This window comes from Erithacus rubecula, assembly GCF_903797595.1.
Source record: "Erithacus rubecula genome assembly, chromosome: 3".
Taxonomy (NCBI): Eukaryota; Metazoa; Chordata; class Aves; order Passeriformes; family Muscicapidae; genus Erithacus; species Erithacus rubecula.
The window spans coordinates 51,251,922-51,267,656 of NC_136689.1; the positions used below are offsets into that span (position 1 = coordinate 51,251,922).

The 15,735-nt window shown below is 39.9% G+C and overlaps 1 protein-coding gene across 4 annotated transcripts in view; it reads right to left on the reverse strand.

Annotated features, from left to right (window-relative positions):
* The window catches only part of HECW1 (HECT, C2 and WW domain containing E3 ubiquitin protein ligase 1), a 266,543-nt gene that overhangs the window by 27,886 nt on the left and 222,922 nt on the right, over positions 1–15,735 (reverse strand). For all 4 annotated transcript variants that reach the window (XM_079302438.1, XM_079302440.1, XM_079302441.1 and 1 more), the window contains exons 18-22: positions 15,402–15,485; positions 14,301–14,410; positions 12,050–12,170; positions 10,541–10,654; positions 7,644–7,796 (exon numbers count right to left, since the gene is read on the reverse strand). In XM_079302438.1, the coding sequence (XP_079158564.1) occupies positions 7,644–7,796; positions 10,541–10,654; positions 12,050–12,170; positions 14,301–14,410; positions 15,402–15,485 (582 nt within the window). The remainder of the gene's footprint in view (positions 1–7,643; positions 7,797–10,540; positions 10,655–12,049; positions 12,171–14,300; positions 14,411–15,401; positions 15,486–15,735) is intronic.

Genomic DNA, 15,735 nt, shown 5'->3' on the forward strand with positions numbered 1-15,735 from the left:
AGCTGAATGACTGCACATTTTCCTTCATGGCTAACTACAAAGACTGCAGCCACAATAACTGACTTATTCCCAAAGGAGGCACATCCTCTCCAGCCTGTCTGGGGTATTTAAGCATGAGAGAGACTGTCTGTCATAAAGTCCTGGTAAGCACCCAGGAATGTTAACCCTGCCTGATGAGGGGTGATGCAGATATCCTTGAGCTAACTGCAAACAGCTCATGGGCAGTGCAGAGCCCTCTGGACTGACCATCCCTGTCCAGGAGTCACACACTTGGGTTTGCATTGTATTGCAACCTGTCTCTCAGGATAAGAATCCTCAATTTAGTAAAGTCAAAAATCTGCGTACTGATATTCAGACATGCTATAAAATTGCTTGGCAGTCTATTTTAGGTCTTGTTTTGCAAATCATTGAATACTTCCAATTTTTATTAATACCACTGCAAACTTACCACTCTGATCCTCTTCTGGGAACACGCAGAACAGTGGAACCTTTGCATTTGTGCTCTGAAGTCTAAGAAATTTTTTTACTTTTCTTTACAAATCTTTCCAACACAATTAAAAAATTCCAGTTTCTAGTTTGCCATGTTCTAGAATGGAAGTCGCAGTGTAAAAAGCTTCCTTCAATGAGCCACAAGATACTGAATGCACACTTCTGCATTCTTGCTATCACAAGAACTTTTCTCATAGAGGGAGCACAGGTTAGGATTTTTCTCATCCTCCATAAGTTTACTGGGATTTTGAAAAATATTCCTCTTCCAAGTTGGGGCAAATTGACAAACATTACCTTTCTCTCTTTAAAAAACATAGACATCAGATCAAATTAAATCTTTAATATTCCCCTTCTCTGAAATTCAATGTAACACTAAGGTAACATATAGAAACAAATAATAATTTTCAGCGAACAAATGAAGTTTTTAACTTTCAAAACATCCCAGGGAGAGGCCTACAGAAAGAGAAATGCCTTTGCTACTCAAAAATACCCAAAATGAATTTGAGTGATTTACTGTATTGTTCTACAAGTAGTGTTTCTTTTGATGTATGAATTGTGTTACTTACAAAAAAAAGTTATCTTGGGAATTTCTGCACCTGCTCTAGCTGAATTTTCTTTACATTACTGAAGTCTGAATAAAATGTAGTGAGAAATAAGGAGGGGAATTATGACTGAGCAATACTTTATAGTGACAGCCCAGCCTTGCCCTTCCAGTGTGGCTGGAACAGGACACATGACAACATTCACCACTCTCTGGAGGTTTTTTGCCACTGACAATACTGACAATCACTGCCTATCCTACTGCTTCCCTGTGCTTGGGGACAACGTGGATTTTGGCCTTCTCTGCCACATGCAAGGTGCAGACACTACAGAGATTTTCATGTGAAGCCTCCCATCTATGGGCAGATTTAATCTGCACAGTTGCAAAAGACTAAATGGCCCTAAGCAAGGGAAAAACCCATAAATATGAATTTTGTAAATACAGAACAAAACAGAACAGCCGCCTTTCCCTCAAACCAAACTCTAATTTGGAAAAAGCTCTAGAGAGACTATCAGACTCAGGGAAGGGAAAAGGGGTAGAGACTGTGAGAGTTCTCTTTCAACTCATAAAGCAACACGATTCAGATCCTCAAAAGAGCTTGGAAAAAAGATTCTCTACTAAGGGACAAAAAGTCAAGAATAAGGTAAATATAAAGCAGAACCTTTTTCTAAAGAAAAAATCTTTGCTGTACAAGCTCAGTTAAGAAGAATGCTTTTTTCTTCTTCAGTTTTTTGTTTGCCTTTAATCTTCCAATTCCTCCTGACCCTTAATAAATAATTAACCAGCTGTTGAGGCAGGCTCTGTGATACAGTCATACATCAAACTTTATAGGAAAATCAAAATTTACTTAAGTACAGGAGGCATTGAGAGAGATTGCAGTACAACAGCAACAAGACATTTCAGTAACATACCCTTTTCACACAGGGAAAAGGTCTTATAAATTATTTCAGCTGCACATTTATTTTAATATCATTATTGTCCAGAAGATTTACAATAGTGCTTGAAAATTTCTCAAGCAAACATAATTTATTTAAAATAAGATATTGCTAGTAATTAAAATTTATAGTCTAACATAACATTAAATGCTTTGGTTTTCTATGGTGCCTTTCATCTGAGAATTTCAAAGCAATTGTGAGCAGTACTGTACATCAAATGGAATTCAAGTTGATTACATATTAGGAAGTCTCTTCAAATGGAAACTGAGGCAAACAGGCAGTCATCTAATTTCAAAAACAACTGGATGTAGCTTGATGCCTCACTCTGGGGTGCTTTATCTGATTTTTAAGAGGATGATTTTTCAGTGTTTAGCATAAAAAGGCCCTTTCAAGACTTCTCCAAAATTGGTCTCCTAAATTAACTCCTCCCCCAAACGTACACCCACACAAGTGGCCCTTTTAAGTCCAAAACCAAACCCAGTTTCTGACTCCCTGACTAAACAGGTATTGGGGCCGTATGCAGGTTGCCTGCCACAACAGTTGAAAAGTCTGAAAGATTCATGAGTAATTCAGACCACATATTTCCAAGAGCTCCCTCCAGTCACTCGAGAGGAGTAATGGCTGTTTGCAGACCTCCTGCTTAGATGCTGTGACTACATTTCTCCACTGTTTCCATAAAGAGCCACTGAATGTGCCTAAATCCATCCCATGAGCTGGTCCTCATCGGAATAAAACCCATTAGGTCATGAGGCAATTTGTCACTTGCTTTAAAAACACTTTAATGAAATAAGTTAATCTCTGTGTGAAGGATTAATGGAGCTTTTTTCCCTCTAGATCTGCCTCTGGTGGCCCTACGTTACCGTACTGCAGTAGCTCCCAGTTCCTCCTATGCATTTCTGATAGCACTTCCTAGACTTTGGAGTACCTCCAGTTTGTCCCTTCTGTCTCCCTTGAGCTTGCACAGCTCTGCCTCACATCCCCAAGCTACTGAGCAAGATGATGGGGCTGGTTTGCAGCCTGTGCCTGTGATGGACCTGCCATGGCTCACTGCACTGCCTGACCAGCTGTGAGCACAGACAGCACAGATCCCTGCTGAGCCCTCCCGCCCGCCCCGAGCCACTCTTCTGCACATCTGTCCTTTACCCAGGCACAAGTTTCACAAAGCTTTTAGGAAATTAATATCTTCAAAATGTTTACCTTCCTGTCAGACAGGTCTCAAAATGATTAGGAATCTGTCTGATGGATAGGCAGGGCAATTGCACAAGGCACAACTCATAAGGAAATTGGGGTAAGAAAAACAACCAAGCTCTGTAAGGAGAAAAGACAGCTGAAATGGCAACATTCTCGGTTCTCCTTGGGTTTATTGTAACAAGAAAGAGGAAAAACAACACCCTGCATTCTCTGGCACACTAGAGTTGGATAATGCTGGTTATGTGGTTTCTTGTTTACACAAAATAAATAAAAGGGCTGCTCAGAGGTTGGCTGAGGCTGTGCCCCCACAGCACCGTGTAGGCAAAGGGAGCTGCCTGTGCCCATGTGCCAGAGCACGTAAAAGCAGCCCAGGCAGTGCCATGCCTGAGGCAATCAGCCTTCATGGGAGACAGTGTGCATTTGCCCAACTCAACCAGTTGCAGTGACCATGTCAGCTGACTTGGAGCACAGGGAAAGCAAGATCTTGTCTGCATGGAGAGTGGGTGCACCAGGCTTCCATCTGCCCGCAGAATGAGATGCAGAAATACATGCAAGTCTTCTGTCTGACTGCTCAGTGGCACACACTAGAATATGAGGAGAGGTACTGGAGAGAAGAAAGAAAAGTTCATTATGGGAAATGAATGAAAAAATTCCTGCCCCAAAGCAGTTCTAAATGAGCATCAGGTTAGTAGAGTTCCTTAGGACAATGTGGCCAGCAACAATCTGCAGCTTCTGGAGACCTGAGCATTGATCTGACTGTATCATGTCTGTGGTCTTCAGTAGGATTCTGCACAAAATCATTTTACCCACAGGTCTTCAACTTTCTAATAAGGTTCTGCTAAACAAATGCATTAATTTTCATATTAAAAAAAAATCAAACAAAACACAAAGAGGCTTCTCTGAGATGGATACAAAATGCTAAGTATGATTGGCAAGCCATAAATACCTCTAATATAACTGTAGCACTGGAGTATTGCTCTCTGGCTCCATAAATGTCACAGCAAGGTCCACAAATGCCTTACTATTACAAAAACCCATGCTGTCATTAATTCACAAGGAAAATACAGAAAAAAGATGTTTCAAGTTAAGATCCCTCAGATCTCCAAATGAATGTCTGTGAATGATTTTTTCTGTCTAGGCCACTTGGCCTTTTATGCAGAGACTGGGCTTGTTTTCACATTTCTTTCTTTGGTTCCACATTTTGCCCACTTATGTAGAAAAGGGTGAACTACCTCCAGTGGGGGTGGGTGTATTTCAGAAGATGTTTTCAAATATCTAGGCAAAAAGCTAGACATGTTTACCTAGATCAGATAGAATGGCTCATTACTGGCATGGATTAAAAGCAGCTTTTCTGGCTATGAGCTTCAGGTACATCCTGTAGCATGCAGATAAAAATATGTATCATCAAACTTTTTTTGTCTAGGGAGTTATAACTGTCCTCTCATATATGAGGGGATTTAAAATATTTTAACTTTAAAAATGTGTGGTATCTTGTATTTTGTGTGCTCAGTCTGCACATATGTTAACTGAAGGAAAAAGTTTTATTCAATGGAAGCTTGCAGGAAAGGTGCTAAATCTCTGTTTCTCCATAAATGAGAAATATTTTCCAGTCATTATGTCTCTTTCTTAACTTGGCATATATACAACTAGTCTGTGCTTTGATGTGCTCATTTTGGACTCAGAATACTGTTTGTACAAAGAGCAAAGCATGAAATAAGCCACTAAAAGGAGCAGAACTGTAACTTTTAGGCTGGGGAAAAAGAGCAGTGTATTTCTCCATTCTGCCAATATGAATACAACTTCACATCTTTGCATTTTGCAGTATCTATCTCAAATTCACCACTGTTCACTTAAGAAAGAGAAAATGTAAACCAATTTTGAGAGCATTTTTTTTGCTAGCTCTGTTTCTCAATATAGCTGTGTCTGGAGAGGTCTTGCAGAAGTGTTAGAGAGAAAAACATGCCAAGGGTAGGTTCCACATAAAAAACAAGCCCCACAGCACCAAAAAGTATACAGTTGAAGAAATCTGCAAATCTAAACCAATTGTGGTTGTGTGGTTTTCATGACTGACATCAGACTTCAAGCTTTGAAAAGTCTATGAATATTAATTATCTGTGACCCTGGAACTCTCAAACCGATTCATCTGTCTATGTTAGCTGGTGCTCCATAACAGATTTGAGAACAGGAAAGTGATATCTATTTTTGGCATGTTACAGGGAGGAGGCTTTGCTGGAATCTTATCAACAAGTAAATATGAGAAACAGAAGTTCTAGCTCTGACTTTGATGAGAATGAAGAAAGCCTGGGAACATCAGAAAACCTTATTCCTCAGGAACAAAGAGTGATAAGGCAGTTAGTAGAGTGTCCTCACAGAAGTTAGCTTGCAAAGCCTTAATGGGAGAATCAAACTCCAAGTTTCAAAAATGTTGGTCCAATTCCTATCTTCACTGGCTGCACAGAATTCTGAACACAGGGACTCCAAGGTTACACATGAATAGCTGAGATTAGTCACACAGCATAAAAACATTTAGAATGTCTAGATATCTACAAGCCAATCAAAGAAACCTGTCAGGCTAATTATAAACTGCTGGTCTCGGGCAATTATTTCCATAACAGGTTCGAGAAGTATTTCCAAGCACTGACTGGATTGTTTATCTTTCCCTTGGGCTCTGCAATCTTGCCCTATTTACCATACTGCATGTGCAAACCTCTTCATTCACAGCATTTATTTCCTTCTGCAGGCCAAGAGATCAAATTTATCTTTCTTAAAAATAGGAAAACAAAAATGTCTGAAGGCCAAATAACATTCTGCATGCAAAAAGCTGGATTGATATGTGTATTTGGAGAAAAGCCTACATGTCTAACTGCTGCTGATTTTTGAGTTAAATGCTGCTACAGGAAAACCATATAGGTGTCTATTCTCTATACCCAGGATACCTTTAAAAACCTGCCTCCTTCATGCTGAAATGTCTCAAGGCACAGAAAGACAAATTAAAGGGATCAAACACAGCATATATGTTTTGTAGTAGAATTTATCACTTGAGAAAATTGCATGTCTTTGCAAGGATAATATTTATAACACATAAGAGTAAGGGCCTGTTTCACCTGCTGCTGAGATCACATGGCAACACCATCTCTGCAAACAGAGATCTGCATTCAGCTTTGTCACAATTTGGGCAGAAAGATCATGGGTTTGCACGTGCCTAGTTGGTCCTCTGACTGGAAGTCAAAATACTTCTCCACAAATAACAGCTTCCTAAATCCTAAACTTCCTAAATCAGAAGTTTATCTATGCTGTCTGTTAAGACAGGACATAGGACAGACTTCATTTCTTCTTGAAAACTAGGAAAGCACCACATAATGTCTAATGAACAAGATTGCAGTGAGAGGTGAACAAGCGGTAAGAACTAAGCTGCTCTCCTCCTGCTCATGTCAGTAGAGAAACACTCTAAAGCCACGATCATTGTTAGCTCCACTGCTGGAAATTATAATAAAAAAAAATTCAACAATTCAGAAACCATGCTAGTCCCAAGCAAAATCCCTTTTACCCCTGGCAACTTTAACAGAGGTGATGGTACAACTGGTCTTGATCTCCCGCCTGCTGTAAGCCAAGCAAAGGAGGAACTGCTCACAAGAACAGAGGAACATGTACTGTTTGCAATTTAAAAGGGGCCTGAATGGTCTCCCATTTGAAATAAAGGATCTCTGAGAAGAGCCTGTGAGATTGACAAAGAAAACCCATGTGGCAGCACTTCTTTGACACAATAAAATCCCACAAGGGACCAAGCAATGCCCAAGGCTCGCAGCCTATGCTCCGTTTAACTACATCTGAAATTACCAAAGTGAAAACAACTCCCAAAGACAGACAGATCTGGAGGAAGAAAGAGAAAATGAGGACATGACAATATGCTTTCAGAATTTTTGATAAACAAGACCATCAACTTGTCTGTTTGCATGCACACTTAGTAAATTAAAATATCTGCTGCGTTGCCCCAGACAAGCAGGGACACTCTGTCAGGGAAGAAAAGGGAAACTGCTTTCACTGGGCCTTTTTTAAGGTCTGTGGTAGGAACAGAGCATCAATGTAGCTCTCAGAGAATACTGTACAGCTTCCAAGTGCAATGCTGTGTGATACACTGAAAGGCCACACTGGCTCTTCTTAGAAACGGACCAAGCAGACGAAGATTGGATTAAACAGAGCTCTTTTCCCTGTCCTTTTTACATTCACACGGAAGTTCACAAACATCAAGTCCCAAGTAATGCCAGCAGGACATTTTAATAGTAGTACTTCATCACAACTTCTTTTCAGAGCCTGCTCTTGTATTTATATTTACCCCATCTCCTCCTTTTAGCAACCTACTTCCCCACCTCTTCCCAGAATTAGCCATATTTGTATGTACTCCAGTCAAAACTGGCAGCTTTTGTTTTGTTTTTCATTTTTTTTACTGCTCTGAAACAATTGTTCAGTTCTGCATAAAATGTTCTTACCATTCCAGGTGATTTTCTACAAAGGCAGACATGGGGCTGATCTGTACAGTGTAAGTGTCGTTGGCTGAATATTCAAACAGCCCATAATAGGGATTGAAGAGCTCCTGAGACAGAAGGAAAAAGAATTCTCGGGAAGGGCCACTGTAGTCCAACCTGGAAAGAAAAAGGTACAAAAGATAAAATGAGGCTCCTTACCATTTGAGTGGATTTCCTGGGTTTGCCTACATTAGCTGCTGTCTTAACACAGCAGCCTGTGTAGTGAAGTGTTTCTAACATGATTTATCTCTCCTCTCAAACTTGATTCTGAATCCTGAACAAGTTGTGATGCTAAAACTTCCCCGATATCCAGGCTGATCTGGGAGGAATAACTGGGACACATGCCTTAAGCAATGTATTCTCCTTTGCTCCAAAAGCTTAGCAAACCAGAGGTACAAGGCTCAGCCTTGCCTCAGCTGGCTGGCCAGCAGAGGGGGAGCCTTCTGGTGAGTGGATTTGAACTGCCTGTGAACACGGATTCACAGACCAGAAAGCCTGGCCTAAAGCAGAAATTGCTCTGACCCTCCTATATCAAGGTGTACCCAAATCTAGCCCCAAGGATGCTTTTTTAGGTACAGGAACCATAAAGGTTTAAGCTGAACAAGACCAAGTCCCAGCAGAATTGTGTCTCTTAAGACAGAATGATGATTCCTTGCTTGTTCCATCCAAGCCCTTCCACTTTTCTGTTATTTTCATGTGGTACACCCTAAACTGTGTTTTTCTGTTATATGAATTTGCTCTGTAGAGATCCTCTTTTTTCCTTTGAATTTTTTACATTCAACTTGGAAATAAAGGGAAAAATTTTCCCTGAATGCATTAAATAAAAACTGTGGCAGATTTATTAAAAACAGATCATTCTCTAATAATGGTAGGTTTTTCAATCTAAAATAAACCTACATGAAGCAATATGAATAAATGACCTGTAGCCATGTATCATGTGTGCCAAAAGATTTTCTGAGGTAGACACTATTCCTTCTAGTGAACAGTTGTTAAGTGGAAAGCTCTGCAACTGGATCAGAATGCTCTGTACTATGAAGTTATGGAAGCATAAGTGAAAGAGGTTGAATGATTGATTTGTGTAACTAGAAAGATGATAAAGGGCAGGTGGGCCCATCTTCCTGTGTTTTATGTCTGGAAATTCAGTACTTCTCTCTTTGAGGAACTTTAGCTCTAGGATCATGTTATGACATGAAAGCCACACCTGTAAAGAGGATGGTAACAAGCCCACATGACCCATGAGTGACAGCCATGGACCAGGTCTGGTTCAATGGACACCAAAATACTGGGTTATGCCTGCCAATGGCTGCAGTAAAGTACTACAAACAACACTTGTCTATGTTCAAAAACCTCCAACAGGAGACTGCATTTCTGGGCAACACAGTAACTCATCACAAAGCCTTTATAGTTAATTTTCAATGTCCTTTTTCTTTGAAATGTGGGAAGCTGTGCCTATACAGCATCACATGGCCATACAGCCTCTACTCTTCAGTAGGGAATTGGCCTCTTGAGTTCTTCCAGCAGAATGTATATTAGCATTAAGCAGCAGAAACTCTAGAGGAATGTATCTTCAGATGTAAATGAATCAGTGAAGAATGAATGAATTTGCACATCAAATTGGTTTGCAATTTCTCCTGAGGACACCACACCAAACAGAAAACAATATGACTTCGGACAGTATTAGCACTCCAGAACGCTATTCCAAAATCATAAACTTAAGTGTGCTACATGTTTATGCTTTACTTGCAGGCCAGAGGCAAAACCAGCTGTGAAAGATGACCTCTGTTACAAAATATTGAATCCATAGAGAATAAAAAGTAAGAGTGAAAAAATCCCTGATACTGAGGTCACTGAGTGACTCTCTTTGAGACTGGGAAGTTCTGTTTTCCACTGGATGTAACCTGTCCTGAGACAAGGGATAGAGCCCTTCACTTTCCATGACACCTCAGAGCTGAAAGTGTCAAGCAGTTGCTGGACATGCTGAGAGCTGCCTCAGGTACTGTCTGGTATCTTTGGGACTGAAATCCTACACATGTGGTTTTTGAAAAAAAGAAATTTTTCATGCAAAGCTACTGAAGTACAATTTCATGCCTTTGTAATATGGCACACTGGAAACACACACATAATAGTCTTTCCATTATAAAAGCATCTGGATTAAACCTCAATTATAACATAGCTCTTGAGGTGAGCCAGGGTAGCTTTGAAAGGTTGTGCTTATATTCAAAAACAATAGGTTAGGAGCTGGCTTTCATCATACAAGAATGGCTTATGGATTTTAAGAGTTGTAGAAAGCTTCCTGAGAAAAGGTCTTCTCAAGAAACTTCTATTGCTTTCAGATTCCAACAGCATAAATTAAATTGTAAGGACTAAACAGCAATTATGTTTCTCATTTAAGATGGAACCAAGAAATCCATGTATGGATAACAAATGATCATTAGCTGGCATGCAAAGTAAAAAATTTTAAAGCAAAACCAGATTTATTGTGAAGAGTTAAGAGTAACAAAGTGGATAAAGGCCTGGTCTCTAACTGTAGTCCTGAGACTAGCTCAGTATGTAAACACTGGCCTGTAGTTGAGTTTTCCCTTCCAGCCTGTCAAAATATCTATGACAAACAAGATAACAATAGATTTAGCCACTTAAAATGTCACTTTGAGACAGCTAGATGGAAGGTGTTATAGGAAAATGCAGCATTATTCTTATTGTCATTTTTAGCAAGCATTTGAGTTGATTAAGATAAATCACTTACTCAGTGGTAAAACAAAACCAAAGAAACATTACATAGCAAGAGAGGCTCAGCCTTAGTCAACTTGGTGTTTTGCAACATAGCAGCTACTTCATAACCCAGAGCATTGTGTGGCTCCTACCCCTCCTCGCCGACAAACGTGACGTAGAGTTTGTTCCGCTGGAGCTCCTTGCGCGAATACGCCATGACCTGGTTGAAGGTGCCTTCCAGCAAGTGGTCACGCCGTATAATTAACCTGCACAGGGCAGCAGAAATAAAGATCTGATGATTGAGCCTTGTGTGAGCTTGGGAGGCAGAAGGTAAACAACAGCTGTAGAGAGACATTTGCTCTCAGAGAATTTAATAAAATGGCATCTGCTGGTGCACGTGCTACTTGACCACTACAGGTTTTCATGAGTTGTTCCATTGGCTCTGCTATGTGCCTCAAAGCGAATTCCTTCACAATACCATGATCAGGTTCAAAGTGCTGCTCTACTGCTAAGACTCTGCAACAACCCATACATACAAATTTATATGGTAGAGGGGGCTGTGAGTTTCCTGTCTATATAAAGTCACAGCTTTCTGGAATTGGCCCCAAACACTTCCTGGATTTAATCCTGTGAATATCCATGGAAATACTGCTTCTCTAGCAGGGGAAGCAAAGGGAGTATCAGCCTCTGTTTATACAACACATCTCTCATTCCCTTACTAATCTCTAAAACAACTTAATGAATAGTACTTTTACACACCACCTGTGCAAGAAACCCTTCCTGTTCATATGTTCATGGACATTTTAAAACAGACCTAAAAGATATTTTGTGTCTTTCTTGAACCTATTTAGCAGGACACCAAAAGGGGTAACCACCAGCTAGGACTCCTCAGCTCTGTAAGATCATTTTGCTGATGACGTTTGCCTGGAATAAATTGCTTGGCTTCATACTTTTTTTTCCCCCACAACAGATGTCCTTTGGTAGGAAGCCAACCTGAGGCATAAATTCAACCAGATGCCCAGGAAATACCTTAGAAACACACAGCCCTTTGGCAAAGTTGGATAACTAGATTTAGCACAAGTAGGTACGGGCTCAAAAGCCAAGTAACAAGATGTATGGGAAGAAACTCCACAATCGTATGCCAGAGAACCCCAAATACATAAAGACTGGCAGAAAACTCTCCAGTTCAAAGCCAGGAGGGCTACCAACACAAAGAACTATGGAAAATGAAACCTGCATGTACAGACTAACTTCTGTAGGATCATGTTCTGGTTCTGAGTTCTACTGATATGTAGATCCAAATAATTTGGAGTCATCCTGCCATTACAATGATATAGCTGTTGTTAATATCTGGTGGGTGTTTGCCTGGAAGGATAATTCTGCTACTGGCAAATTATAGGAAAGGGAATATCCTTCTTAAATAGGTAGGAAATTGGAGTATAAGAGAATACAAAAGAAATACTTTAAGAAGTAGAACTTCCACACAAAAGCCTCTTGAAGGTCAATCTTGGGCAGATTATAAGAAGATCTTATCTTTCCCTGATGGTTATGTAAAAAATGCAAATCCAGGGTGTTTTACACTCCCTATCCCTATCTTCATGGATAATGAATGACAAACCACAAAGTTCTGCCCTGTTAGACTGAGTGATTTTAATACTCACTTAATTTTCCCTGGACCTTGCCCATATCCTTTGGCTTCAAGTTTTCGATAGAAATTGCGCAGCTTGGCTTCGAAGTCCCTCCTGTATGGAGAAGGTGCTCTTGCGCTTGCTCGCTGCAGCCCTTGAGGGAAAATGAACAGCATCCTAAGGTGTAAGGGGCTTGACATTCTTCCAAATCATGCAGCTTATTTTTCCAGACAGAATGGGTTAATAAATGCGTTAGGAACTTTTTGCAGGTATACAGTGCACTCAATGTCATTTTTGCTCTATCTGGTATCAATAGAGTTGTAAGTTCCTGTAATTCAGTGACTGCAATGAACTTCCAGAGACTGCATCCTCTTCACTAAAAGTACTGTAAAACTCACCTTGTGTTGCCCTTGAGTTGCCTCTGCCTTTTGCCGTGATTGAATGGAAACTGAGGATCAGAAAGGCACGAAAAAGACTGATGTGTATCTGCCTCTCATGGTCAGAGGCATTTAAGGTTTTCTTTCCCTTTTGCACTTTTAAGAGATCTCTCTCCTCTGCATTCTATAGGAGATCTCCTTACTTGGCAGGATTAACCTCTGAAACTCAGAGCAATACTTCCCACTGGAGCCTAGCACCCCAGCCAAGCTGAGAGTCAGGTTTCCCTGTGTTAATCTGACTGTATATTAAACACTTCCAGCTATCAACACAAAACCCCTTTGTGGCATCAAAAAAGCATTTCTGTCAGCAAGAAACGCTACATTTCCCTATTACAATTCACACATACAACAGATTTTTCAGCAATTTGGAACCTGTTTTGTTTTGAAGGCTGCATTCTCAAAGTAGGTGATTATTCTTTTTGTACAAACAAGTGGCATGCCATAAAAGGCCAAAGAATAGATTAATGAAATCCCATTTCCCTATCTCATTACAAAAGACTATAAAAATGGGCCTTTTATGAGAAATCTGGCAGCAAATGCTCCACAGGAAAGAAAAAAAAAGCCCATCACATTTAGTGGGAGCCCAAAGTATCGTGGTTGCCATGAGGAAGGGACATTACTGTCTCTGCTGGTAAAACAGAATTTACACACAGCACAAAGAGAAGCACTTGCAACACTTCTTTCCTCTGTCAGCCTTTTGTTTTACCGCAGGAAATAAGAGAAGGAGTGCTCTCATGGGCTCTATAACCAGGACAGAAATTAGCAAGTAGATAGCATGTAGCTGGAAATGTGTATTTGCCCTTGTGTTTTCACAAGAACAGTCTCCTAAGTCACATTTGTGCCATATACTTGGATTTTTTTTTTCGTCCTGTAGGAAACTTATGACCTGTCCTGATACAGACAAGGGGAACTTGTATTAACAATGATGTTAAAACTCATTAATGAAAATAGGACATTCTGACAGAACACTGTTCTCCTGGAGAGAAGGGTTTAGCATTTAACTTCATCATATCAAAAACCTTTCCATTTTCCACAGCCACATCCAAGATTTGAACTTCTCTTGTCCATTAATTTTGTTTGAAATCAGGTAATTTAAATGTATGCTCAAAAAGCTCAGCCAAAAATGGATTTCTTCAGATCACATTTCTGTTGATTCTCTCAAAATGGCCACTGGACATCTCGCACTCAGCGAGACTGCAGTCTTGGCAAAAGAGAGACACAAGCTCCTCAAATTTCTATAGCACAAACAATAATTACAGTGACACAGCACAGCTGGAAATAACCTTCTCAGACAGCATGTCTTTCTGGAAAATATGTTTCCTGTCAAATTTAAGTTAATGGACTTAACATGGGAGGTCAGGCTAGACGATGAGGATGAACCCCTCAGGTCTCAAAATAGATGTGCCTTGGGAAGAAGAGAAGTTTTTGGAACATCAAGAGGAGGAGACTGAACTTTACAGGGGTACTGAAGTGCTGCAACTCACCTTCAATTTGGAAGGTGCTCTTTGCTTCTCCCACATAAAATGAATGTGCTTCCATATCAGTGACTTATGCTTGGAGAACACCATTCTCTTATCCTAATCCTTTCCAATGATATAAAAAGCAGGAAAATACCTTCTTCCATATGGGTAAATTCTGATCTGTGTTTCAGCTACTGCTAACACTTCAATAGATACATAGCAGCACTGGAAACTGATCCAACAAAAAATGCAGCTGGGATCAAATTCAGAGTGGGCACTGGAATTAGCAGGCTGACAGCTGATGCTGGCTCTGAATCTGCTCCTTTCTATTTATTAGAAGAAACATGACAAATGCAAGATTTTGTCTTCATTTTCCCGTCTCCTTACCTGGAGAGTTTTGGGGTGATGAACAGGGTGAGCAGCGAGGAGAAAAACTGTAACCTGGATGGAAGGCAGCCTGCAATGGTATGTAGGACATGATATCCTCTTCAAAAAGGCTGCATGCAAAAAGTCATAGGGAGAGATTTAGTTCACATTCATCACATGAAGGAATGTAAATATGCAGTATGGGGCAAATTCACTGTGTCAGATGTTTGGGTGCATCGCTGAAATAATGGATTCAAAAAAATCCATAGGTTTCCCAAAGACAGCCTGGTCACCAGCAATGAAGAACAAAATGAATTTTAATAAATGTTTTATGTTAACATGATAGCCCACTAATGCAGAGCAAAGATGTAAGACTATGTAGGAAACAGGAACACCTTCAACACATTAGCAGAGAGAAGTAAAGGTGCACACTCTGTCTCCCAGGCTGTTTTCCTAGGGTCATTTTCATGTAGTTCAGTGCTTTGACTCCTTTAATTTAAATTATGGGAGTAAGCTGTACACTTCTTGCAATAGGCAGTGCTGTTACAGCACACCAATCCCACCTGGGTAATGCAACATTTCCTACCTCAGACCCAGACAATAAAATAAGTTATTAGCTGTACTGAGAAGAAGTAGAACTTGAAAACCAATCTCTCTGATTCCAGTACAAACTGAAGCCTTATATTCATTACCCAAACAATTCTCACTGCACTGGGCATTAAGGTTTCATGCATGTGCGGCAGCACTGCTTCAGTAAAATTATCAATTTCATGAGCAGTTACATTGTTGTAGTGAGAAAGACAAGGGATTTTTTCCTCTCTTTTTTGTTTTTTCTTTCTTTTAAAAACAAGATTTCTTTTCCATTAAAAGCAAAAAATCTGATTCTTTTTTATCTGCTACTTCATGGTAACAACCATACTGACTGAGCAGACTGGATATACTGCACTGATGGAGGCTGCCTTCCAGGAAATACAAATTGACAGATACACTCTGGCTGACTCATTTTGGATGGCTATCAGTATGACCTGATTTAACAAAATCTTTACAATTATGCTGAGAAAGAGCCAGATAGTTTCTCTGGTACTGAAGTAATGATATTATGCTATTGATCAAACTGATTACCTCAGCAGAATTACTAAATCTGCATCACACGACAACTTTTCAAGACCATGTGTACCCTCTGTCCGAATGTAATGGATCTTCTCCCTGAAACACAATTGATAAAATGGAGAAGAAAAAAAAAAAAAAAGACAAAACCAGAAAAAACCATGCCATTATCACTTCTTGAGCCATGCATAGAGTTGTTATTCTTTGGTATTTTGCCAGTTCCTGTTTATCTCCTTATAAAAATGGCAAACATCCTATATGCCTGATTCATTTTCTAATCTTCCTAACAAACTTGTAAAAAAAGTTCAATCTTTATCATTCAATTTACTGATCCAAAAGAGATTTTATT